The following is a 22753-nucleotide window of genomic DNA, read 5'->3' on the forward strand; positions in this document are numbered from 1 at the left end:
CAGGACTAAACCAGGACTAAACCAGGACTGAACCAGGACTAAACCAGGACTAACCAGGACTAAACCAGGACTAAACCAGGACTGAACCAGGACTAAACAGGACTAAACCAGGACTAAACCAGGACTAAATCAGGACTAAACCAGGACTAAACCAGGACTAACCAGGACTAAACCAGGACTAAACCAGGACTAAACCAGGACTAAACCAGGACTAAACTGTTTTCAGTCCTGCTCTGATCCTGGTCTCAGTCCCGGTCTGATCCCGGACCTGGTTTAGTCCTGGTTCAGTGAAATGAGGCGCAAATGAAGAAAATAGTTGTTATTTTTTTCGTTTTCTTATTTTTGGTTTTATTTTGAAAAACAAGGTTCTTCTTCTGCCGCATTTTTCACTTTGACTTTGATTTTATTACGACTTCATTCTCGTAATATTTCGACGTTAATCTCGTGGCACCAGCATCTTTTTTTTTTTTATCTGACCCTTATTCTCCGTTGTAATTAATGTTCAGTAAAGGTCACATATTTAATTTGTGCTTAATAATTTCTATGGACTTGGGTCGTGAAGATTGGTGACTTTTAAATGCGAATCCTACGACGGAGTTTAAGGGTCAGATAAAAATAAAAAAAAACATGCTGGCGCTACGAGAATAAAGTCGTAACATTTCGACATTAAAGTTGTAATATTATGAGAATAAAGTCGTAATTTTACGAGAATGAAGTTGTAATAAAATCAAAGTCAAAGTGAAAAATGCGGCAGAAGAAGAACCTTGTTTTTCAAAATAAAACCAAAAATAAGAAAACAAACAACAATTTTCTTCATTATTTGCGCCTCTGGACTGAACCAGGACTAAACCAGGACTGAACCAGGACTAAACCAGGACTGAACCAGGACTAAACCAGGACTAAACCAGGACTGAAACAGGACTGAACCAGGACTAAACCAGGACTGAAACCAGGACTGAACCAGGACTGAACCAGGACTAAACCAGGACTGAACCAGGAACCAGGACTGAACCAGGACTGAACCAGGACTAAACCAGGACTGAACCAGGACTGAACCAGGACTAAACCAGGACTAAACCAGGACTGAACCAGGACTAAACCAGGACTGAACCAGGACTGAACCAGGACTAAACCAGGACTGAACCAGGACTGAACAGGACTAAACCAGGACTAAACCAGGACTAAACCAGGACTAAACCAGGACTAAACGAGGTCCGAGACCAGACCGGGACTGAGACCAGGACTTAGACCGGGATCAGACAAGAACTGAGACCAGGATTGAGACCGGGAATAGGATCAGGAGTCCTGAAAGCGGTTCAGTCCTGGTTTAGTCCTGGTTTAGTCCTGGTTCAGTCCTGGTTCAGTCGAATGAACGAATGATACACAGATTCTTCTCCTTTACAAAATTGCTCCAAATTCTCCACTCGTTCAGACGTTAATATTCCCACTTTATTTTGACTGCGACTTTATTCTCCTAAAATTACTACTTTATTCTTGTAAAATTACGACTTTTTCTGGCTTTGACTTTATTTCCATAATATTACGACTTTATTCTCGTAGCGCCAGCATGTTTTTTTTTTTTTTTAATCTGACCCTTATTCTCCGTCGTAATTAATGTTCAATAAAGGTCACATATTTAATTTGTGTTTTACGAATAATTTCTATGGACTTGGGTCGTGAAGATCGGTGACTTTTAAATATAAATCCCCAGAAAAAAAAGTTTTGGAAACACAGTTCTGTCCTCGTACTTCAGTACAGTAAAATATACACAGCAGGTCTGATTTAAAACTTCATATTTGTACCTGAAAATATCTCCTCAGATTTGCCCGTTGTCGTTTCTGGAGCCACCGGTAAAGACGAGGTGTTGGGTGGAGTAGTAGTATTCGCAGTAGTATTCGCAGTGGTAGTACTATTCGCAGTAGTAGTACTTGTTTGCGAAGTAGCATTGATAGAAATAATAGTCATGGGTATAGTGGACGCAGTAGTCGTAGTATTTGGAGGTACGGTTGGCTCAGGTGTTGTCCCGTTGGTAATTAAAGGGAACGTAGTAGTAGTAGTAGTAGTAGTAGTAGTAGTACTGACAGTCGTAGTAGTAGTATTGGCAGTAGTAGTAGTAGTAGTAGTAGTAGTAGTATTAGTATAAGTAGTACTGGTTGTTGGTGGGGACATGTTGATAAAAGCTGTTAACAAAAGGAAAAAAAAAATAGATTAAGAAATATAAATCTACGTGAATAAAATAAAATCAAATAAAATATATAAATGTGAATTACGGTCTCCAACGACGAGCAGCACACACCGAAGCTCCGAGTGATATTTCACCGAACTGTGGAAAGAAAAAATAAAATAAAATAAATAAAAAACAAACAAAAATAAAAATTAAAAAACAAACACACAAAAAAAAACAAAAACAGATTGATTGATTTCAAGTGGATTTCATGCTGGACTTTTGTGCCGTGTACGGACTGAACCAGGACTAAACCAGGACTAAACCAGGACTGAACCAGGACTGAACCAGGACTAAACCAGGACTGAACCAGGACTGAACCAGGACTGAACAAGGACTAAACCAGGACTGAACCAGGACTGAACCAGGACTGAACCAGGACTGAACCAGGACTGAACCAGGACTAAACCAGGACTGAACCAGGACTAAACCAGGACTGAACCAGGACTGAAAAGGACTAACCAGGACTGAACCAGGACTAAACCAGGACTAAACCAGACTAAACCAGGACTAAACCAGGACTGAACCAGGACTGAACCAGGACTGAACCAGGACTGAACCAGGACTGAACAAGGACTGAACAAGGACTGAACCAGGACTAAAACCAGGACTGAACCAGGACTAAACAGGACTGAACCAGACTGAACAAGGACTGAAACCAGGACTGAACCAGACTGAACCAGGACTAAACCAGGACTGAACCAGGACTAAACCAGGACTGAACCAGGACTGAACAAGGACTAAACCAGGACTAAACCAGGACTAAACCAGGACTGAACCAGGACTAAACCAGGACTAAACCAGGACTAAACCAGGACAAACCAGGACTGAACCAGGACTGAACCAGGACTAAACCAGGACTGAACCAGGACTGAAACAGGACTGAACCAGGACTAAACCAGGACTGAACCAGGACTGAACCAGGACTGAACCAGGACTAAACCAGGACTAAACCAGGACTGAACCAGGACTAAACCAGGACTGAACCAGGACTGAACCAGGACTGAACCAGGACTAAACCAGGACTGAACCAGACTGAACCAGGACTGAACCAGGACTAAACCAGGACTGAACCAGGACTGAACCAGGACTGAACCAGGACTGAACCGAGGACTGAACCAGGACTAAACCAGGACTAAATCAAGTCTAAAGTATGACTAAACTAGGACTAAACCAGGACTAAACCTGGACTGAACCAGGACTGAACCAAAAGTGAACCAGGACTAAACCAGGACTGAACTGAGGACTGAACCAGGACTGAACCAGGACTGAACCAGGACTGAACCAGGACTAAACCAGGACTAAACCAGGACTAAACCTGGACTGAACCAGGACTGAACCAAAACTGAACCAGGACTAAACCAGGACTGAACCGAGGACTGAACAAGGACTAAACCAGGACTGAACCAGGACTGAGACGAGGACTGAGACTGAGACCAGACCAGAACTGAGACTAGGACCAGACCGGGAATGAGACGAGGACTAAAACCGGGACCAGACCAGGACTGAGACCGGTTTGGTCCTGGTTCAGTCCTCGGTTTAGTCCTGGTTCAGTCCTTCATCTCAGTTTAAGTCACGTAAACGTTTTTTAACATTACAGATTTAAAATTTAAACACAAAAAGCGGATGAAGCAGAAGTGAAGGACACAGCAGACGAGACGACGACGATGAAGATGATGACGATGATATTTACTCGACGAGGACTTCAGCGACGAAGCACAGAGGGTAAGTCTCGTGGTCGTCGGTGTCTTTGACGTTCCAGTGCAGAGTGAAGAGTCCGTCTCCCTCTGGCGTCTTATAAACTCCAGACGGTCCACTGAACAACAAACTGGAAACTCTACAAAACAAACAAACAAACAAAACAAACACGTAAACAGGACGAGAGACGAGAGCTGCTCAGCGATTCGTCGACTAAAAAAGGGGGGCGTGGCTTAAGATCTCAAAACTCTTAAGGGCCGTTCACACCAAAGTGTCAAAAAACGGCTTGACGTTTCTATTTGGAGCCTTTGAGTTTAGACGCCCCCGACGCTCGTGTCTTTGACCCGTGGACGAACGGGACAAAAATACTTGACGCCAGACCGTTGCCCTGGAAACAAGAGCCCGGTCCTGGTCTTTTCCCGAAACAATGTCAGACCAGACTGAGAGACTTGAGTGTTTTTATGACATAAAACATCAGCGGAGGAAATCGACTCGACGACTGGGACGTGTTTATATTTATACTCCACTAATGACACTGGATCAGTCCTGGTTTAGTCCTGGTCTAGTCCCAGTCTAGTCCCAGTCTAGTCGTGGTTTAGTGTCGGTCTATTCAGGGTCTAGTCCTTGTTTAGTCTCGGTCTAGTCCATGTTTAGTCCCAGTCTAGTCCTGGTTTAGTCCTGGTCCGTTCCTGGTGTAGTCCTCGCGATCGGCTCGGTGATTATGTCGTATATATTTATTCTCCATTCATGTTTGTGGTTCTCGGGTATATATGTGTATGTATGTATATATATATATAAAAATATATATATGTATATATATATATATATATATATATATATATAATATATATATATGTATATATATATATATATATATATATATATATTAAAAATATATATATATATATATATATATATATTTTTATATATATATATATATATATATATATATATATATATATATATATATATATATATATATGCACGTTTTTTTTTATCCTGTGCACACGCATATTTTTGAAAGTTTCGTTTAGAGCCGCTGCCGCTGTCAAACTCCCACGAGTTTGCACACGATGAGAAGAGAAAAAAAGTGAGAGAAAGAGAAAACACGACTTCCAGTCCCAATAAGGATCAGGCTCCCGTCGTTCGCTTTAAAGAGCCGGATCTAAGAGCCGCTTCGTTCGCGACCGACTCATCACTACTAGCCTAGCTAGTAAATAAACAATCGCTATTAGCCTTTAGCCGTAAATGCTGCGCGCCGCGGTACTTATTTATATGCGCAAATTTCATCATTCACACGTCTGTTCACAGCTCGTTTACATCAATGCAAGTCTAGTCACAAATATACATTTATCAATAGACATTTATCTGACTGTAAATTGGATTAAATGAACAGAATGTAGAGAGTCTAAGCTTTATAACGACGTGTAACATGCCCACGTGAAATATCGGCCCCTATCAGCAAGTATATTGGCCGATAGCCGATATGCTTGCTGATGCTCATATCGGCCAATAATATCGGTCAACCGATATATCGGTCGGGCTCTAGTCAGGAGCATCAAGTTTTTCGCCAAACGTCTGTTCTGTGATCAGCTGCGCCTCCACGTCCTGTGTCCAAAACAGTCGCCGGCGTCATCGTCCTCCACAACCTCATGTCCTGCTTGTGCTTCTGTGTCCGCTGGTCGTGAGGTATTAATCGGTTTTCTTTACTCCATGTTTACTACACAAAGCACGACTCACGATGAAGCCAAAACTCGTCCTGATCCTCAAAACAGTCGCACGAGTGAAAAATCGGCTCAAAAAGGGTCAAAAAACGCACAGTATACGTCCGGCTTAATGTACATTTTGGCCGATAAATGGCTTTAATATACAGAGGTGAACTCACCGCCACAAACATAAAACAGAAGTAAAACAGAAGTAAATGTAGAAATCCTCTAAACGTGGGCCTTACGTGGCGTTCGTCGCGTTGGCCTGGACGCTGAAGATCTGGGAATGCGAAGGGTACTCCACGTAGATCCACTGCCCGTGAGCGGGAGTCGGGTCGACAAACTGCGGCAGAAACATCCCCGCGGTGCAGGACGGTAAAGCAGGAAGCACTGAAACACAAACAAATAGACTTATCGGACTCAAAACAAGTAGTGGGAACAGTTGGCTTTATATTTTTCACCTCTGCCAAAACTTTGTCCAGTCTTGAATTCTTTGACTTAGGCGACGTTCAGACTGCACGACTTAAAGGTTGTATAGAGGATTTTTTTAAGGGAAGAGAAATACAGCGACAGTCCTTGTGCGCGTTCAGAATTACTGTTGAAGTTTCCTGTCTAGAAGTAATTCCACGACCGACGCGTCAGTTTTTAGACCCTTCGTCTGCTTCGGTCGCGCCATCGCTGGACGAGATCTCCAAGAATCACCTCAGTTTGGCTTTGCTCCTTTTCCACTTCTCTTCTTCTTTCAGCGACCTCAAAAACGGACTTTCTTTCGCGGCGAACCGGTCGTGGATTCTCGTCCGCCGTCGCGACAAACTTTGTGCGAAATGCGAGGAAGCGACAGTTCGAAAAAGCCTCTAAGAACCGCCGCGTAAACCACGTAATCCCCGCGCTCCGACGAGTCAGTTACACTAGGGAGTTTGATTGACAACCCAACAGCCAATAGAAAATGAGGGAGCCTCGTTTTCTATTGGCTGATGTTTATCTGGCCTCAACACGTCCACAGTTGATAGATTTTCATTCTTTTTTTTTTTCGGTCATCATAATTACAAAGCTGCTGCGTCTCTGTAATGGTATTTTAATCTTTCAATGACAATTTGAAACTAAAAAAAAAATCCTCCATACAACCTTTAACGCTTTCCTCCATGAAGACGACATTTGACATCCCCCTTGTATCTTTAATAACGTCTTTTGTCTCCTCCGCTGTTTCACTAAAGACGTGATTTGACGAACACTAGAAACGACTCGGTTTTTCACATGTAAACAGAGACTGCGACAGGTCGGGGCCACTACAACCCACACTAGACTGACCAATAGGATTCAAGGACATGTTTCAATGATTTTTTCCAAAGTTAACTGAAGTAGTGACGATTGTAGCTTCTGGAAAAAACACGAAACACGAGCAATGGAAAGATCGCGGCGCACAGTTTTAGAAATAATGAGGAGCGGACGTGTTTTATGGATAAGTTTAGAGAAAATGACTTTTATAGATTTCAAAAGTGATGATGAAGTTGATTATAAAGTGGAAAACAGCGACGGAATTTCAGAGAGTGAAACTTGAGAAGTCGAGTCAGCAGGGGAAGCGACGCGGACGATAAGAGCTGTGATTGGTCGTCCGTACCACCGCTTTCCTTGAATGAGTGAGATAAAATTCTTGGGAGTAATTTTAGATGAAAACATTAATTGGAAGTAGGAGTGGGCGATATCGAGATATTTTAAATATATCGAGATATTTTAAATATATCGAGATATTTTTTAAACTCGATATGGACTCTGACATATCGTATATATCGATATAATGCTGGTTTAGTCCTGGTTTAGACCTGGTTTAGTCCTGATTTAGTCCTGTTTCAGTCCTGGTTTGGTCCTGGTTCAGTCCTGTTTTTAGTCCTGGTTTAGTCCTGGTTTAGTCCTGATTTAGTCCTGGTTTAGTCCTGGTTCAGTCCTGGTTCTGTCCTGGTTTAGACCTGGTTCAGTCCTGGTTCAGTCCTGGTTTTAGTCCTGGTTCAGTCCTGGTTTGGTCCTGGTTCGGTCCTGGTTTAGACTTGGTTCAGTCCTGGTTTAGTCCTGGTTCAGTCCTGGTTTAGTCCTGGTTTCGGTCCTGGTTTGGTCCTGGTTTAGTCCTGGTTCGGTCCTGGTTTAGTCCTGGTTTTAGACTTGGTTTCAGTCCTGGTTCAGTCCTGGTTTAGACTTGGTTCAGTCCTGGTTTAGTCCTGGTTCAGTCCTGGTTCAGTCCTGGTTTCAGTCCTGGTTTAGTCCTGGTTTAGTCCTGGTTTCCTGGTTTAGTCCTGGTTTAGTCCTGGTTCAGTCCTGGTTTAGACTTGGTTCAGTCCTGGTTTAGTCCTGGTTTCGTCCGTTATCTGTTTTTTCCATTTTTCATTTAAACACAAAATTGAAAACTAATGAAGAAAATAATAGTTTTTTTGTTTTTTTGTTGTTGTTTTTTTTCATTTTCTTATTTTTGGTTTTATTTTGAAAAACGAACGACACACCGATTATCGCGCGGTGAAGTATGGCCATATTTCTCTCTGACCGTTCGCTTCTTCTCGCTCACCCAGGACGACGAACTGGAAGGGCACGGAGCTGATGTGGCGGCTGGAGTTCCTCGCCTCCTCGGTGCCGTTGCTTTGGGTCAGGACGATGTCGCGCGTGGGGTGATCCTCCAGCATCATCTCCACCGCGTATCCGCCTTCTGACGACGCGTTCACCGGTTCCACTGTGAACGCGCAGCTCTGACCACAAACACAAACACACGAAACGGAACAGTCACCACGGAAACACCGGACTCCGACTCAAACAAAGCTGTGGAGTAAGAAAGCTGTCAAAAATATTCGTGCGCATAAAATAGAAATCCGTGCGTATTTGGCTGTAGTTGCGCATAAAATAAATATTTGTAAACTCTCAAATGAGTCCAGTCGTACATAAAATATATTGTGTGTATTTTATCCATCAGAATACGAACTGAAACATTACGACGTCATGAATTACAATCACGAAATGAAAACTCACGATTAAACTTTCATCAGTACGAATACGAATTCACAGACGGAACTTTACTGTCAAAAATACGTCATCACTTCACAGACATTATTCATCGAGCAGAAGAAACATCGATCAAGATCAAGACTGTGCAGCTCAAGTTTGTATCAGAGTAAAAACAGAGTAAAAGCACAAGAAGCTACAACAGAACAACAAGTGGGTTAATTAAAATCTATTGTAAAAATGTCTTGAATTCGGGAACCGAACGCTGCTGTATAATATTGTGTAGAAACACCTCCTTTGAACGGGAAACTGAAGGTTCAGACTGATGCTCACTGTGGCTGTAGCCGTGAATGTTTTAATCTAAACATACAGAGAACCTGATATTTGTTAATTAGCCCTGGGATAACGTTACGTCTGATGTTGCCAACTGGCTCCACTATGTTTTCTAACATATAGGTGCAATTTCCCGTTCAAAGGAGGTGAAGAAAAACAATTTTCTTCATTATTTGAGCCTCCGGACTGAACCAGGACTGAACCAGGACTAAACGAGATCCGAGACCAGACAAGAACTGATACCAGGATTGAGACCGAGAACGGTTTAGTCCTGGTTTAGTCCCAATTCAGTCCTGATTCAGTCCTGATTCAGTCGAATGAACGAATGATACACAGATTCTTCTCCTTTACAAAATGCTCCAAATTCTCCACTCGTTCAGACTTTCCAAGCAGCCGATATTCTCATAATATTACGACTTTATTTTGACTACGACTTTATTCTCATAATATTACGACTTTAATGTTGAAATGTTACGACTTTATTCTCGTAGTGCCAGCATATTATTATTTTTTTATCTGACCCTTATAGTCCGTCGTACTTTTCTGTGTACGTGGGCTGGTCCATGCTCTGGCGGCGAAACGCAGTTGGGGAGGACGGTCTGCCCCGGTCGACAGTCGCGCTGGGAGCTGCCCGGGAGGAGAGGGCACAGCGGGCACTGATCCCACAGCCCCGAGAAGCAGTGAGAGGCGGGAGGAGCTGCCACTTCCACCCAGAGCCTTTCCTGGGTGACCCCGAGCCTGTCGCGGCGCCTCAGAGGAAGTAGGGGCTGGCAACACCCGAGGAGAGGTCCCTCGAGGGGATCCTCCTGCCCCGAGCGGCCGTCCCTCACCCGCAGAGGTGAATACCCCAGCAGACTGACCCACCTACTGTTTACCTCTGAACAGTTTCACGTCCTCTTCAACTCTCTCTGCAAAGTTCTTTTCTTCTTTCCCTCACGGTTCTTGTCGATTGTCGGTCTTTTAGCTTCAGATGTCTTTCTGACAAAGAGTTTAAATACCTGGGACTGACTTTGGACCCGACATTGACATTTAAGAAACACATTAAGTGCCAAACAAAAACTGTTCATTTTAACTTAGTGAATTTTAGACAAGTAAGACCTTTTATGTTTTTACACTCCATGATTCTGTTTCATATAGACGACTGCAGAACAACACGGTCACTCGCTGCTGCACAACACTCAAACCCATCGAATCACTTTTTTAAAAAGCCATAAAAATATTGGACAAGAAACTATTCTCATTTCACCACTGCACTAGTTTAGACAAGTATAATCTGCTTAATTTTAATAATTTTATTGGTTTTAAATATGGATGTTTTATCTATAAAGTTTTGCATGGACTTGCCCCTCCTCCATTACAGGATTTTATTAAACTAAAGACTGAGTGGGACTAGGGCCACAGTCCGGGGGAACTGTGACGTCCCACACAGACGCTCCAGACTCAGACAAAGTGTGTCTCAGTCACAGGCACAACATTTTGGAACAGTTTGTCACTGTCAATAAGAGAAACTTCAACTCTTGCCACCTTCAAGTCCTCCTTAAAAGAGCGGCTAAAGAAAAAACAGACTTGTGGACACTTTTAGTATAGATTTGGTACTTGTTTTTGTTTTGTTTAAATTTGTGGTGTTTCCTGCTGAGGGACGACAGATGGAAATGAGCATTCCTGCTATAATCTGGCATATTTACACTGCAATGTTGTAGATGTTCATTAATATGCACCGTCCCTATTAAATAAATAAATAAATAGATGGAGTTTACGCCAAAACTAACAAGTAATATAAAAAGTTACTTTCTATAAAGGGTAACTAAGTAAAGTAAGTACGCTTTAAAGAAGTAATGAGTAAAGAGCAAACATGTCTTTTTTGAAGTAACTTCCCCAACACTGGCTACAGGTAAAAGGAGCTGTTCACTTAAGAACGACCATCACAAAGTGAAACATTTTGCATTTTAAGCTTTGCAGATCTAAATAGACTAATGATAATAAAGAGTTATTCAAACATGTGAATGAAACAAAACACAAGTCCAGATCTGTTTTTGACGAGGAAACAACATTAGAACACGACTTAAACCTCACAGAGTCAGTTTTGTGTGATCTAGGACCTTTAAGAAGTTTTACGACACAGCTGAGTGCAGGAGAAGTGTGTTTTTTACCGGAGTGAAGTGGAAGATTGGAGGCTGGTCACACGGGTCACACTCGTACGGAGCTCGACCGTATCTGCACACGACCCTGTCTCCGTCCGGGTCAAAGATCAGAGGGCGAATCTCCGTCACACAGTTTGAAGCGACTCTGTGGAAAAAAAAAAGTATCAGCGCTTTGGCCAAATCAAACCTGAACGACTCCTTAAAGCTGCACTGTGTAACTTTTCTGGTGGAGGTTCCGTCAGATGCTTGTCATGGAGATGTTATTGTTTTGTCTGGAATGTTCCACAGTTTTAGAGCCATCATTTAATGCACGGGTCTCAAACATACGGCCCGGGGGCCAGATCCGGCCCTCCAAGACCTTTAATCTGGCCCTTGGCTGATTTTCTACTCAAATATTTTAATGATATTTTCTCTTAAAATCTTGTTAATTTTCTGTGGTGTTTATCACAGCAGCGTCTCCAGCGTCTCTGTACGTGGCCCCTCCCACCAGAGCAGCACAAATGAAGACTTGTCTCTTTCCAAACGCTCTTAAAGGACGATCGTTTTGACTGTTGACCGTGACACCCTCATCAGAAAAATGTCCAACATGAGAAAAGTGGAGCCGAGTGCAGGATTTTACAACAAAAATGGACTTATTCCTGTTTACAGACAAGTTCATGTTCAAAACTTTGTGTTGAAATTGTATTTTTTTTTTAAGTTTCAGGTTGTTCATAATATTATAATATTTTGTAAAAGAAAGAGTTCATCAATTAAAAAAGATTTCTGTAATAGATTTGTGTTTCTCTGCACAAATATTTGAACTTATTGTTATTTTTGGGGTTTATATGACATGAGTTTTCTGATCCGTATCAAAGTCGGTTGGATACGACCCCCGGACACTCCTGCTTTAATGTATTTAAAAAGTTATTTTATTTACCACAAATTCATATTTTATATTTTATCCAGAAATATTAGTCCTGGGGGTGTTACTAATCTGGCAAAGTTTCATGTTTGTACCATAAAAGTGAACTATTTTGGTCTTTATCAGCTCCACTAATTTATAAACTGATACTTTAATACTTTTTATTCCTCCTGTTCTTTTCCTTAAACCAAACAGAGAACTTGTTCAGGACTGTAGGTGGCGCCGTTCTCCCTCGGTCATTTCCAACTTCTCCGTTCCTTTACTTTTCACTTGATGTGTTGTGGTTTTTAATGTGCTTTTTAATGTGTTGTGGCTTTTTTTATGTGTTGTGGCTTTTTTATGTGTTGTGGCTTTTTTAATGTGTTGTGGCTTATTTGATGTGTTGTGGCTTATTTGATGTGTTGTGGCTTATTTGATGTGTTGTGGCTTTTTGATGTGTTGTGGCTTATTTAATGTGTTGTGGCTTATTTTGATGTGTTGTGGCTTTTTATGTGTTGTGGCTTTTTTATGTGTTGTGGCTTTTTTATGATGTGGCTTATTTGATGTGTTGTGGCTTATTTTTATGTGTTGTGGCTTTTTTATGTGTTGTGGCTTATTTAATGTGTTGTGGCTTATTTGATGTGTTGTGGCTTTTTTGATGTGTTGTGGCTTTTCAATGTGTTGTGGCTTATTTTATGTGTTGTGGCTTTTTTATGTGTTGTGGCTTATTTAATGTGTTGTGGCTTATTTGATGTGTTGAGGCTTTTTAATGTGTTGTGTTTTTTAACGTGTGTGTGTTGTGGCTTTTTTATGTGTTGTGGATTTTTAATGTGTTGTGTTTTTTAATGTGTTGTGGCTTATTTAATGTGTTGTGGCTTTTTTGATGTGTTGTGGCTTTTTTATGTGTTGTGGCGTTTTAATGTGTTGTGGCTTTTTTGATGTGTTGTGGCTTTTTAATGTGTTGGTGCTTTTTTGATGTGTTGTGGCTTTTTAATGTGTTGTGGCTTTTTTAATGTGTTGTGGCTTTTTTGATGGGTTGTGGCTTTTTGATGGTTGTGGTGTTGTGGCTTTTTTGATGTGTTGTGGCTTTTTTAATGTGTTGTGGCTTTTTTGCTGTGTTGTGGCTTTTTGCTGTGTTGTGGCTTTTTAATGTGTTGTGGCTTTTTTGGTGTGTTGTGGCTTTTTGCTGTGTTGTGGCTTTTTGATGTGTTGTGGCTTTTTTATGTGTTGTGGCTTTTTTATGTGTTGTGGCTTATTTGATGTGTTGTGGCTTTTTTGATGTGTTGTGGCTTTTTTGCTGTGTTGTGGCTTTTTTGATGTGTTGTGGCTTTTTTGCTGTGTTGTGGCTTTTTAATGTGTTGTGGCTTTTTGCGTGTGTTGTGGCTTTTTTGCTGTGTTGTGGCTTTTTGATGTGTTGTGGCTTTTTATGTGTTGTGGCTTTTTTATGTGTTGTGGCTTTTTGATGTGTTGTGGCTTTTTAATGTGTTGTGGCTTATTTGATGTGTTGTGGCTTTTTGATGTGTTGTGGCTTTTTGATATGTTGTGGCTTTTTCTGCTGTGTTGTGGCTTTTTGATGTGTTGTGGCTTTTTTAATGTGTTGTGGCTTATTTGATGTGTTATGTCACTCACCTGACGGGCGACATGATGGTGCCCTGCGGGGGGTGGTCGGCTCGCGTCGTGTCCGAACGCGTCCGCAGATCCACCTCCGTGAAAACCTCGATGGTCGTACCGAACGCGAAGCCGTCTGCGCGATCTGTGATCCTGCCAACAGAGGGAGAACAGAGGGAGAACAGAGGGAGAACAGAGGGAGAAGAGAGGGAGAACAGAGGGAGAACAGAGGGAGGACAGAGGGAGGACAGAGGGAGGACAGAGGGAGAGAGAGGAACAGAGGAGGACAGAGGGAGAACAGAGGGAGAACAGAGGGAGAACAGAGGGAGAAGAGAGGGAGAACAGAGGGAGAACAGAGGGAGAACAGAGGGAGAGAGAGGGAGAAGAGAGGGAGAACAGAGGGAGAACAGAGGGAGGACAGAGGGAGAACAGAGGGAGAACAGAGGGAGGACAGAGGGAGGACAGAGGGAGAAGAGAGGGAGAACAGAGGGAGAAGAGAGGGAGAACAGAGGGAGAACAGAGGGAAAACAGAGGGAGGACAGAGGGAGAACAGAGGGAGAACAGAGGGAGGACAGAGGGAGAAGAGAGGGAGAACAGAGGGAGAACAGAGGGAGAACAGAGGGAGAACAGAGGGAGAACAGAGGGAGACAGAGGAGGACAGAGGGAGAACAGAGGGAGGACAGAGGGAGAGAGGGAGAAGAGAGGGAGAACAGAGGGAGAAGAGAGGGAGAACAGAGGGAGGACAGAGGGAGAGGCAGAGGGAGGACAGAGGGAGAACAGAGGGAGGACAGAGGGAGAACAGAGGGAGAACAGAGGGAGGACAGAGGGAGAACAGAGGGAGAACAGAGGGAGGACAGAGGGAGAGCAGAGGGAGGACAGAGGGAGGAGAACAGAGGGAGAAGAGAGGAGACAGAGGGAGAACAGAGGGAGAGCAGAGGGAGAAGAGAGGGAGAACAGAGGGAGAAGAGAGGGAGAACAGAGGGAGAACAGAGGGAGGACAGAGGGAGAAGAGAGGGAGAACAGAGGGAGAAGAGAGGGAGACAGAGGGAGAACAGAGGGAGGACAGAGGGAGAAGAGAGGGAAAACAGAGGGAGAACAGAGGGAGGACAGAGGAGGGAAAGAGAGGGAAAACAGAGGGAGGACAGAGAGGAGAACAGAGGAGGAACAGAGGAGAACAGAGGGAGAAGAGAGGGAGAAGAGAGGGAGAGGAGGACAGAGGGAGAACAGAGGGAGGACAGAGGGAGAAGAGAGGGAGGGAACAGAGGGAGAAGAGGGAGGACAGAGGGAGAACAGAGGGAGGACAGAGGGAGAGAGGGAGACAGAGGGAGAACAGAGGGAGGACAGAGGGAGGACAGGAGAGGAGAGAGGAGGACAGAGAGGAGAACAGAGAGGAGAGGGAGAACAGAGGGGAGAACAGAGGGAGGACAGAGGAGAGAAGAGGAGGACAGAGAGGAGACAGAGGGAGACAGAGGAGAACAGAGGAGAACAGAGGGAGAACAGAGGGAGGAACAGAGGGAGGAGAGGGAGAACAGAGGGAGAACAGAGGGAGAAGAGGGAGGACAGAGGAGAACAGAGGGAGGACAGAGGGAGAACAGAGGGAGGACAGAGGGAGAACAGAGGGAGACAGAGGGAGACAGAGGGAGAACAGAGAGACAGAGGAGAACAGAGGAGGACAGAGGAGAACAGAGAGAGACAGAGGGAACAGAGGGAGAAGAGAGAGGAGAGAACAGAGGGAGGACAGAGGGAGAACAGAGGGAGAACAGAGGGAGGACAGAGGGAGAACAGAGGGAGGACAGAGGGAGGACAGAGGGAGAACAGAGGGAGGACAGAGGAGAGGAGAGGAGGACAGAGGAAGGAAGAGGGAGGGAGGACAGAGGGAGGACAGAGGGAGGACAGAGGGAGAACAGAGGGAGGACAGAGGGAGGACAGAGGGAGGACAGAGGAGAGGGAGACAGAGGGAGAAGGAGAGGGAGAACAGAGGGAGAACAGAGGGAGAACAGAGGGAGGACAGAGGGAGGACAGAGGGAGAACAGAGGAGAGGAACAGAGGGAGAAGAGAGGAGGACAGAGGGAGAACAGAGGGAGAAACAGAGGGACAGAGGGAGGACAGAGGGAGACAGAGAGGGAGGACAGAGGGGAACAGAGGGAGACAGAGGGGGACAGAGGGAGGACAGAGGGAAGGAAGAGGGGGACAGAGAGGGAGAACAGAGGGAGAGCAGAGGGAGGACAGGGAGGGAGAGAGAGGGAGGGGACAGAGGGAGAAAGAGGGAGGACAGAGAGAGGACAGAGGGAGAACAGAGGGAGAAGAGAGGGAGAAACAGAGGGAGGACAGAGGGAGACAGAGGGAGAAGAGAGGGAGAAGAGAGGGAGAACAGAGGGAGAAAGAGGGAGAGAGAGGAACAGAGGGAGAAGAGAGAGAGAAACAGAGGAGAAGAGAGGGAGAGACAGAGGAGAAAGAGGGAGAACAGAGGGAGAGAGAGAGGGAGGACAGAGGGAGGACAGAGGAAGAACAGAGGGAGGACAGAGGGAGAACAGAGGGAGACAGGGAGAGGACAGAGGGAGAACAGAGGGAAAAGAGGAGAGACAGAGGGAGAACAGAGGGAGAACAGAGGGAGGACAGAGGTGAGAACAGGGAGGACAGGAGGGAGAGGAGACAGAGGGAGGACAGAGGGAGACAGAGGGAGAACAGAGGAGGACAGAGGGAGAAGAGAGAAGGAGGAGAAGAGAGAGAACAGGGAGAAAGAGAGGGAGAACAGAGGGAGAACAGAGGGAGGACAGAGGGAGAGCAGAGGGAGAAGAGAGGGAGAACAGAGGGAGAAGAGAGGGAGGACAGAGGGAGAACAGAGAGAGAACAGAGGGAGAAGAGAGGGAGAACAGAGGGAGAAGAGAGAGAACAGAGGGAGAACAGAGAGAGAACAGAGGGAGACAGAGAGAAGAGAGGGAAACAGAGGACAGAGGGAGGACAGAGGGAGAGAACGAGAGGAGGAGAAGAGAGGGAGAACAGAGGGAGGAGAGGACAGAGGGAGAAGAGAGGGAGACAGAGGGAGAACAGAGGGAGACAGAGGGAGGACAGAGGGAGACAGAGGGGGAAGAGGGAAAGGAGGGAAAACAGAGGGAGGACAGAGGGAGAAGAGAGGGAAGAGGAGAGGACAGAGGGGAGAAGAGAGGGAGAGAAGGGAGGGAGAACAGAGGAGGACAGAGGGAGAAGAGAGGGAGGAACAGAGGGAGAACAGAGGGAGGACAGAGGGAGAAGAGAGGGGACAGAGGGAGGACAGAGGGAGAAGAGGGAGGACAGAGGGAGAAACAGAGGGAGAACAGAGGAGAACAGAGGGAGAAACAGAGGGAGAACAGAGGAGAGAGGACGAGGGAGGACAGAGGGAGAACAGAGGGAGAACAGAGGGAGGACAGAGGGGAGAAGGAGAGGGAACAGAGGGAGAACAGAGGGAGAACAGAGAGGACAGAGGGAGAACAGAGGGAGAAACAGAGGGAGAACAGAGGACAGAGAGAAGAGGGAAACAGAGGGAGAACAAAGGGAGAGAGGAGAACAGAGGAGAAACAGAGGGAGAACAGAGGGAGGACAGAGGGAGAACAAGAGAGGACAGAGAGGAGAACAGAGGAGAGAGGGAGACAGAGAGGGAGGGAGACAGAGGAGAGGAGAGAGAGAACAGAGGGAGACAGAGGGAGAACAGAGGAGAGGGGACAGAGGGAGAACAGAGGGAGGACAGAGGGAAGAGAAACAGAGGGAGAACAGAGAGGGAGAAGAGGAGAGAAGAGGGAGAACAGAGGGAGGAGGAGAGGGAGGACAGAGGGAGAACAGAGGAGGACAGAGGGAAGAAGAGAGAGGGAGGACAGAGGGAGAACAGAGGAGAACAGGGGAGAGACAGAGGGAGGACAGAGGGAGGACAGAGGAGAACAGAGGGAGAAGAGAGGAGAACAGAGGGAGGACAGGAGAGGAGGACAGAGGAGAACAGAGGGAGAACAGAGGGAGGACAGAGGGAGAAGGGAGAAGAGGGAGAACAGAGGAGAGGAGGAGGGAGAGAGAGGGAGAACAGAGGGAGGACAGAGGAGAAGAGAGAGACAGAGGAGAACAGAGGGAGGACAGAGGGAACAGAGGAGAGAGGGAGAGACAGAGGGAGGACAGAGGGAGAACAGAGGAGGAACAGAGGGAGAAGAGGAACAGAGGGAGGACAGAGGGAGACAGAGGGAGGACAGAGGAGAGAGGGAACAGGAGAGGAGGACAGAGGGAGACAGAGGGACAGAGGAGGACAGAGGGAGGACAGAGGGAGGGAACAGAGGAGAACAGAGGGACAGAGGAGGACAGAGGGAGGAACAGAGAAGGGAGGGGGAGGACAGAGGGAGAACAGGGAGGGAGGGAGAGGGAGAGACAGAGGGAGGACAGAGGGAGGAACAGAGGGAGGACAGAGGAGGACAGAGGGAGAACAGAGGGAGGCAGAGGGAGGACAGAGGGAGGACAGAGGGAGAACAGAAGAGAGGGGGAACAGAGGGAGGACAGAGGAGGGACAGAGGAGAAAGAGAGGGAGAAGAGAGGGAGAACAGAGGAGGAGAGAGAGGGAGAACAGAGGAGAGAGAGGAGAAAGAGAGAGAGGACAGAGGAGAAGAGAGGAGAACAGAGGGAGAAGAGAGGGAGACAGAGAGGAGACAGAGAGGGAGAACAGAGGGAGAACAGAGAGGAGAACAAGAGAGAGGAGCAGAGGAGAACAGAGGGAGGACAGAGGGAGAACAGAGGGAGAGAGAGGAGGACAGAGGAGGACAGAGGGAGGGAAACAGAACAGAGGGAGAACAGAGGGAGAACAGAGGGAGGACAGAGGGAGACAGAGAGAGAACAGAGGGAGGAGAAGAGGACAGAGGAGGATCAGAGGGGAGGAGAAGGAGAGGAGAGAGAGGAAAAGAGGGAAACAGAGGGAGGACAGAGGGAGACAGAGGGAGGACAGAGGGAGAAGAGGGAGAAGAGAGAACAGAGGGAGACAGAGGGAGACAGAGGAGAGGACAGAGGGAGGACAGAGGACAGAGAGGACAGAGGGAGAAACAGAGGGAGAACAGAGGAAGGAGGGACAGGGACAGAGGGAGACAAGAGGGAGGAGAACAGAGAGGGAGAACAGAGGGAGACAGAGGGAGAGAACAGGGAGAGAGGACAGAGGGAGGACAGGACAGAGGAGAACAGAGAGACAGAGGGAGACAGAGGAGAAGAACAGAGGGAGACAGAGGGAGAGACAGAGGGAGAACAGAGGAGAAGAGAGGGAGGACAGAGGGAAAACAGAGAGAGAGAACAGAGGGAGAACAGAGGGAGAACAGAGGGAAAACAGAGGGAGAACAGAGGGAGGACAGAGGGCACAGTGGTTTTAATCCTGGTTTAGTCCTGGTTTCCCTCTGTGTAATCCATTTATTTCAACAAAGCGCTCACCTCATCCTGTAGGGGGCGTTGGTCTGCGTCTGCAGAGTTTTGACGGACTCGTACTGACACATCTGACCGAGGACGGACGAGGATCGGTCCACGAACTCGTAGCGCTCGGCCACCTGCTGCCCGCAGTCGCCGCTGAAGCAGTGGAAGTGATGCACGTCGCAGTAAGTCGCCGTGATCTTGTAACGCATCTCGATCTGCCGCCGCCACACGAAAGACGAAAGACGAAAGACAAAAGACGAAAAACAAAAGACGAAAGACGAAAAACAAAAGACGAAAGACAAAAAACAAAAGACGAAAGACAAAAGACGGAAGACAAAAGACAAAAAGATGAAAGACGTGTGCTTAAAGATCATTTGATTAAGTATGTTTCAGGACTAAATCAGGACTAAAACAGGACTAAACCAGGACTAAACCTGGACTAAACCAGGTCTAAACCAGGTCTAAATCTGGACTAAACCAGGACTAAACCAGATCTAAACTAGAACTAAACCAGGTCTAAACCAGGACTAAACCAGGACTGAACCAGATCTAAACCAGGACTAAACAAGATCTAAACCAGGACTAAACCAGGTCTACATCAGGACTAAACCAGGACTAAACATGGACTAAACCAGGTCTAAACCAGGACTAAACCAGGACTAAACCAGGACTAACCAGGACTAAACCAGGACTGAACCAGATCTAAACCAGGTCTAAACCAGGACTAAAACTGGACTAAACCAGACTAAACCAGGACTAAACCAGGACTAAACAGGACTAAACCAGGACTAAACCAGGACTAAACAGGACTAAACAGGTGGACTAAACCAGGACTAAACCAGGTCTAAACCAGGACTAAACCAGGACTAAACCAGGACTAAACCAGGTCTAAACCAGGACTAAACCAGGACTAAACCAGGACTAAACCAGGTCTAAACCAGGTCTAAACCAGGACTAAACCAGGACTAAACCAGGTCTAAACCAGGTCTAAACCAGGTCTAAACCAGGACTAAACCAGGTCTAAACCAGGTCTAAACCAGGACTAAACCAGGACTAAACCAGGACTAAACCAGGACTAAACCAGGACTAAACCAGGACTAAACCAGGACTAAACCAGGTCTAAACCAGGTCTAAACCAGGACTAAACCAGGTCTAAACCAGGTCTAAACCAGGTCTAAAAACCCGGGTCTAAACCGGGTCTAAACCGGGTCTAAACAGGACTAAACCAGGACTAAACCAGGACTAAACCAGGTCTAAACCGGGTCTAAACCAGGTCTAAACCAGGTCTAAACCAGGACTAAACCAGGTCTAAACCGGGTCTAAACCAGGTCTAAACCAGGACTAAACCAGGACTAAACCAGGTCTAAACCAGGTCTAAACCGGGTCTAAACCAGGTCTAAACCGGGTCTAAACCAGGTCTAAACCGGGTCTAAACCAGGTCTAAACCGGGTCTAAACCGGGTCTAAACCAGGTCTAAAAGGACTAAACCGGGTCTAAACCAGGTCTAAACCAGGACTAAACCGGGTCTAAACCGGGTCTAAACCGGGTCTAAACCGGGTCTAAACCGGGTCAGATTTACCTGGTGAGACGTGTTGGTCCCGGTCTCTTTGGGGTAGTAGGTCATGGTCATGCCCATGTACGGCGACGCCTCCAGACCCGCGAAGGCGACGCAGAAGATCCAGAACCCGAGCGCGTCCATGCTGACAGGCGCCGCACCTGCCGCCTCCGTCGCCTGCCGCCTCCGTCTCTGCTCGGGGAGGAACTGAACCTGTCGTTTTTATCCGGGAAAGTCTCTGCGCTGTGGGGTTTTTCCCGTTTGCAGACTCTGACCTGCAGCATTCTCCAGATACTTGAGCGCTGACAGACGCCGCGCCGGGGGGGAGCTACATGTGCACCGTCGGTCTATGGTCAGTTTCCGATGCAGTCGCTTTTGTCTCGTTCACGTTCACAAATGCACAGATTTAAAAAAACAAACAAACTGTAAACGAGTTCACAGATTTACGATAAGACGTCATTTAAACCAGGACTGAACCAGGACTGAACCAGGACTGAACCAGGAGGATCTAAACCAGGACTAAACCAGGACTGAACCAGGACTGAACCAGGACTAAACCAGGACTGAACCAGGACTAAACCAGGACTAAAACCAGGACTAAACCAGGACTAAAACCAGGACTAAACCAGGACTAAACCAGGACTAAAACCAGGACTAAACAGGACTAAAAACCAGGACTGAACCAGGACTGAACCAGGACTGAAAACCAGGACTGAACCAGGACTAAACCAGGGACTAAACCAGGACTAAACCAGGACTAAAACCAGGACTAAACCAGGACTAAACCAGGACTAAACCAGGACTAAAACCAGGACTGAACCAGGACTGAACCAGGAACCAGGACTAAACCAGGACTGAACCAGGACTAAACCAGGACTAAACTAGGACTAAACAGGACTAAACCAGGACTAAACCAGGACTAAACCAGGACTGAACCAGGACTCTAAACTAGGACTAAAACCAGGACCAGGACTAGGACTGAACCAGGACTGAACCAGGACTGAACCAGGACTAAACCAGGTCTAAACCAGGACTAAAACAGGACTAAACCAGGACTAAACCAGGTCTAAACCAGGACTAAACTTGGACTAAACCAGGACTGGACCAGGACTAAACCAAGTCTAGCCCAGGTCTAACCCAGGACTAAAACAGGACTAAATGGGACTAAACCAGGACCAAACCAGGACTAAACCAGGACTAAACCAGGGGACTAAAACAGGACTAAACCAGGTCTAAACAGGTCTAAAACAGGACTAAACCAGGTCTAAACCAGGTCTAAACCAGGTCTAAACCAGGACTAAACCAGGACTAAACCAGGTCTAAACCAGGTCTAAACCAGGACTAAACCAGGACTAAACCAGGTCTAGTTTATAGTCAGTTTCTTATGGAGTTTTATTTATCTCTTTAATATTCACAAACACACAGATGATGATACAAATTGTCATGTTTGTTTGTTCGTGTGTTTTAAAATCCACAAATCCAAATTTAATACAGAAACAAGCAGCTCCAACCGAAAAAGTTCCGCAGTGCACCTTTAAAGTTTAGTCTTTTCCTCAGCAAGAACAAAATGTGCAGGATTTGTCCAGGAAACGTTTGACACTTTTGTTTCCTTCATGCCAAAGAGACGTGAGCGTTTGAGCAGGTTTGTACAGTCGAACCAGGAACACGCGAAACTCAAAAGTCATAAAAACCTGCTCGTTTCCATGGAGACGTCACCGCTCTGTCTGGAATGTTCTACAGTGTGACTTTAAACAGCTCCACTTTACAGCGTGAATATATTTATACTCAGCTAATGACACTGGTTCAGTCCTGGTTTAGACCTCATTTAGTCCTGGTTTAGACCTGGTTTAGTTTAGTCCTGGTTTAGACCTGGTTTAGTCCTGGTTCCAGTCCTGGTTTAGTCCTGGTTTACCTGGTTTAGTCCTGGTTTAGACCTGGTTTAGTCCTGGTTTAGACCTGGTCAGTCCTGGTTTAGACCTGGTTTAGTCCTGGTTTAGTCCTGGTTTAGTCCTGGTTTAGTCCTGGTTTAGACCTGGTTTAGACCTGGTTTAGTCCTGGTTTAGACCTGGTTTAGTCTGGTTTAGTCCTGGTTAGTTCTGGTTTAGTCCTGGTAGTTGGACTGGTTTAGTCTGGTTTAGTCCTGGTTAGTCCTGGTTTAGACCTGGTTTAGTCCTGGTTTAGTCCTGGTTTAGTCCTGGTTTAGTCCTGGTTTAGACCTGGTTTAGTCCT

At 46.1% G+C, this 22753-nt stretch overlaps 2 protein-coding genes across 3 annotated transcripts in view; one reads left to right on the plus strand and one right to left on the minus strand.

Moving 5' to 3' along the window:
• Nucleotides 1-8315, plus strand: part of zgc:77880 (zf-DHHC domain-containing protein) — a 52056-nt gene extending 43741 nt beyond the window's left edge. The window contains exons 10-11 of the transcript XR_008632624.1: nt 3825-3949; nt 8184-8315. The gene's annotated coding sequence lies outside the window, so the exon portion shown is untranslated. The remainder of the gene's footprint in view (nt 1-3824; nt 3950-8183) is intronic.
• Nucleotides 1777-20853, minus strand: LOC129409867 (uncharacterized). 2 transcript variants are annotated; one of them, XM_055156737.1, is made up of 9 exons: nt 20549-20853; nt 18991-19184; nt 13591-13722; nt 11091-11226; nt 8180-8357; nt 5874-6018; nt 3918-4061; nt 2271-2323; nt 1777-2180 (listed from the first exon to the last, which is right to left on the minus strand). In XM_055156737.1, the coding sequence occupies exons 1-9, from the start codon at nt 20666-20668 to the stop codon at nt 1783-1785; spliced, it is 1500 nt and encodes a 499-aa protein (XP_055012712.1). In that variant the 5' UTR covers nt 20669-20853; the 3' UTR covers nt 1777-1782. The 2 variants fall into 2 exon arrangements, with proteins under 2 accessions (XP_055012712.1, XP_055012713.1); XM_055156738.1 differs by having other exon boundaries at nt 2129-2323.
• Between the last annotated feature and the right edge of the window lie 1900 nt (nt 20854-22753).

This window comes from Boleophthalmus pectinirostris, unplaced genomic scaffold (assembly GCF_026225935.1).
Source record: "Boleophthalmus pectinirostris isolate CB_2022bp ecotype Guang Dong unplaced genomic scaffold, ASM2622593v1 HiC_scaffold_20, whole genome shotgun sequence".
In the NCBI taxonomy this organism is placed as follows: Eukaryota; Metazoa; Chordata; class Actinopteri; order Gobiiformes; family Gobiidae; genus Boleophthalmus; species Boleophthalmus pectinirostris.

Coding starts and splice junctions, on each gene's coding strand:
- LOC129409867 (XM_055156737.1), bottom strand. CDS start 20,668: ATGGACGCGCTCGGGTTCTGGATCTTCTGCGTCGCCTTCGCGGGTCTG. Junction 2,324..3,917: donor GTCGCTGAAGTCCTCGTCGA/GTAAATATCATC, acceptor TTCTTTCCACAG/TTCGGTGAAATATCACTCGG. Junction 2,181..2,270: donor GCTGCTCGTCGTTGGAGACC/GTAATTCACATT, acceptor TTTTGTTAACAG/CTTTTATCAACATGTCCCCA.